Genomic DNA, 4,322 nt, shown 5'->3' with positions numbered 1-4,322 from the left:
AGGAGGAGGAGGAGGAGGAGGAGGAGAAGGGGGGGGAGGAGGATGAATAGAATGATAATGATGATGACGATGATGATGATGATATGTTATTTACTTGGTGTTTGACTTCAAATCATTTTTTCAATTCAAATATAACATTATAAGATAAATCTACATTTTATTTGAAAAAAATAAAGATAATGAAGAACTTATCTTCTTGCAACAAATTGATATGTAATTTGAATTTGAATGAAAGTTGAAATGGAGTGAAACTCTACCATCTCAATCTCTCTTATATATACTCTACAATAATATATTATGATGTGCTTAATTTATTTACGACACTCTTCATATTTTTTATTTTATAATTCTATTTTGATTTAATATTTTTTTATATGCGGATGGTGATCATGTAACAAGATATTTTTCTTTTATATTATCCATAAAGTGAAGTCAAGTAAGTGATAATTTTCGTTTTGACTTTATAAAACTAAAATTGTAGAAGAAATATACATACTACTTGATTAAAATAATTAAGAGGAACATTGATAATTATACATGTATATCTTTAAATTTATGCACGCATGCATATAAACTATTAAAAAAATTAAAAAAAAAATTATTCATTTCTTTCTTTATTTTTAACTTGGTTGTTAAAGAAGAAGAAAAGTTATTACTATCTATATTAACTTATTAGAATTTCAAGGTTAAAATTAATTAGTTCAGATTTTCAGTTTTAAAATATTTTAATATTTTATTATTTTAAAATTTAATGACATGTATAACTTTTTTCTATCTTATTTTTCATCTTCTCTTCTTCTTAAGATAATGATTCATTTATTAAAATCCAAATAAGATTCATAAGAGTTTAATAATTTATGAATACAAAAAAAAAAGTAATTACTTTATTAATAAGTATCCAGTACCCCTCGAACTATGGCCAAGGTTGCTACGACATATTTCGACTTCACATAGGTCCTATTACCCTCTCCCTCCCCGAACTCAATTTTAGCGTATTTTTGTCAACTTTTTTTGCTGACATGACACCTTTATTACATAAAAATGAAGCCCACGCCAAAGACATCATGTCAGCTAAAAAGGGTGATCAAAATATACTAAAATTGAGTTTGGGGGTGGGGTAATAGGACCCCTGTGAAGTTAGAGTGTGTCGTAGCAAATTTGGACATACTTCATGGGGGTATTAGATGCTTTACTCATTTTAATTTGAATGTATGAAATAAAACTCTCTTTTCAATTTAAATAGAATTTTGTAAATTTGTCATTTAAATATTCTACAAAAGAATATAATCTTATCTTGAAATGTACGCTAAGCCATTTTTTTTTATCATCTTTTTGCATACTTTATGGAGTAGAAAACTTTTAAATAACAAATATTCTAAATTAACTCTTTTCAAAATTCAAAGCATATTTTGAAATCTATTTCTTTTTAATGAATTTTAAATAATTTACAGTTTTACATTGTAGTTACTATGCTATAACATTGCAATATCAGTGCGTTCAAATTCAAATATACTTGAGGCAAAAAAAATTACTGTATTTGTTAACCACCATAAAATATATATTTTTTTTAAATATGTAAACTCAAATATTATAATAAGAGTTAAATTGATATATTATTTTTTAATCAATAAAGATTTAAAATTGAATTGATTAGCACAAACTACATGATGGATCAGTTTATCTAATTCATAATACATTTGTGAGTATTGTTTTTCAAGAGCATGTGTCTTTTCTTACCTTGTCGTTTTTATTTTTTATTGCTTAGTTTTCTTTAGTTGTAACATGATTCAAGAAGTTAAAATTAAAAAACTAAGTTTTCTTAACTTGTCATGTCTATTTATTTGTATGTTATTATTTCCGTCATCCTAATTATGTGATACAGTTCAGATTTAAGAGAGTCAAATAGTTTAGCTTTGATCGAAATTTCGGACATAGAATCTTTATATTTATGAAATAAAACTTGTATATATTTAAAAATTATGTAAAAAAATATACTATAAGTTATAATAACTGATGACCGATAATCCACGATATTTTAAAAATATATGAAAAAAATACGCTCAAAGAAAGTCTTATTTGAATTTTAAATTTGAACTGTGTCACATAAATTAGGACATAGGGAATAAAAAATGAGTAATGACCAATAATATAAGTCAAATAACTATTTAATATAAATTATTTTGCAATATAACAAGTAATAGATATAATATAGGCAAGCAAACTAGAAAAAAAAAATCATTTGTCATTTTCTGAATATCGTGTTCCAAAGTTACATAATTACTCTGTAATTATTTTTTGAAGAAATTCTATCTTCAATGATTTTTACTGTCTAAATATGCAAATCAGATTTAATTAATTTTAAATACTACATAAATCTAAGTTGTGATAGCTTATCAATTTTTGTTTAAATTTGAGATGAGAATTTTTTGAAATTTGATAAGAAAGGTAAATCTATGAATAATATTACATACAATAGTTAATATTTAAAAAATAAAGTAAAAAATAAAGTGATGATGACTAAAACTCAAGCAACAACTCAAATTTTTATATCGATATTTTCTCATGTTAATAATTTTTATAGCTTAATTTTTTTATTGAAAAAGGTAAATGTTTAATCACAAACTAAAATCATATATTTTCAATAATGTAGCTTATATTAGAATTATATATGATGTACACAGCTACACATATAAACTCTTTTTTCATATAATGAATTCATGATTTTATTTTCTTTAAAATTCATATTCCAGAAATTAACATGCATTATAATTTTTTTCAATTCTTAGGACAAGTTAATAATTTCTTGAATTTAATTTAAAAATTAAAATTTTGAAGTTGAATATGAAATAAAACTATATTTCGGAAGAGGTAAAAGTGTTTTTAACTTAAATTCAAATCATATTCATTTCTAACATATTAGTTTATTTTTGGAGTTTTCTTCTAATTTAATTTCTATTGTGAGATAAGAGAGAAAGAAAACTCAACTGATTTTGTGTAACAAAAAGAAAAATAATAATTAACTCAAAGTTAAATTAGAGAAAAATAAAATAATTAAAATACAATAGCAGAATAATGTATGCCAAGAGGTATGGGTGGGGTTATTTTGATCTAATTTGAGAAATAATGAAGTAGATAATACACATATTACTATTCATAAATTTCATATTGAAGAGAAGTAAGCAATAGAATAAATGCTTAAAAATTAAAAAAAAATCAATATAAACAATCTAATATTTTTAAATTATGAAGAATATAATATTATATATATCGGACATAATTTTTTTCACAATTACTTAATTATTTTAACTAATACAAATTTAATTAGAGGTGGACGTGGAAGGAGGGAAAGGGGAGGAGGGTGAGAGGAATTTAACAATCTAATATCTTAATTATTTGATTATTTTTACTTTAACAAGCACATCGCGGATACGTAAACTAGTTTTTATAAAATAAAAGAGGGCATTAAATAGTGGATGATTGGGGGCACTTGTTTGTATATTTGATAACTTTGAGACGGAAAAAGGATAAGAAGGATAAAGAATGGATGATATGATTGTTGGTGGATATGTCGCTAATATTTTCAAACTTGTGGCTATATACCAAAATAACTTTTGAAAGTGACTCTTTAACCAACTAATCCAGGTTTGTGCAAATAAAAAAACTCATGGGTTTTTTACACACGTAAAACTTGTGTCCTATTTTCTTTATTTTTCTTAAAAGTCGTTTTTAATTCCATTCCCCCGGCATATGACCTTCAAAAGAAAAGAAAGACAGAAAAAGAGAACTCATCCCAAAAGCTATTTACAGCAGGGACGCACGTCACTGATTGAAAGATTTACAACATTAACACTGCCGAAGCAAGATTTATACAACTGAAAATGTTCACTTTGTTACTGGATGGAAATTTGGTGGATTTACAATACAACTTCAAGTTCCAGATAACAGTTTAAATACTGCTTCATGTTCCAGACAACAGTTTAAAAGTAGCCAATGAATGGGAACCAACTAATCAATGCCCAAACTTGAGTAAGGCTCAAAGCCGCCCTGACAAGTACAAAGAGTGGCAAGGTTAGCTAAAGCGCATACTGAAAATTCCCTCGGCGATTAATATAGACACTGTTATTACAGCTAAAACATGAAACTGAAATTAGCTTGCACAGTCCATGAAAAAAATTTGCGAGATGTTAAAAATTAAAAATGCATAATTCTAACAGGGCTCCTGTCTCTCTCTCTCCTCTCTCTCCTCTCTCCTTACCCTCTCTCCATCTCTAGCGCACCGGCCCCCGGTCCCCGGCGCCGTCGCTGACCTTCGGCGCCGACCC

The 4,322-nt window shown here is 26.5% G+C and overlaps 1 protein-coding gene across 1 annotated transcript in view; it reads right to left on the bottom strand.

Annotated features, from left to right (window-relative positions):
* Nucleotides 1–3,823: 3,823 nt before the first annotated feature.
* The window catches only part of LOC107845402 (ribose-phosphate pyrophosphokinase 1), an 11,314-nt gene continuing 10,815 nt past the window's right edge, over nt 3,824–4,322 (bottom strand). Inside the window, exon 9 of the mRNA XM_016689700.2 lies at nt 3,824–4,044. Coding sequence (XP_016545186.1) covers nt 4,006–4,044 — 39 coding nt within the window. The 3' untranslated portion in view covers nt 3,824–4,005. The remainder of the gene's footprint in view (nt 4,045–4,322) is intronic.

This window comes from Capsicum annuum, chromosome 10 (genome assembly GCF_002878395.1).
Source record: "Capsicum annuum cultivar UCD-10X-F1 chromosome 10, UCD10Xv1.1, whole genome shotgun sequence".
NCBI lineage: Eukaryota > Viridiplantae > Streptophyta > Magnoliopsida > Solanales > Solanaceae > Capsicum > Capsicum annuum.
Note: the sequence above shows the minus strand (reverse complement) of the source record. Positions and strands in the feature narration are given on the sequence as shown.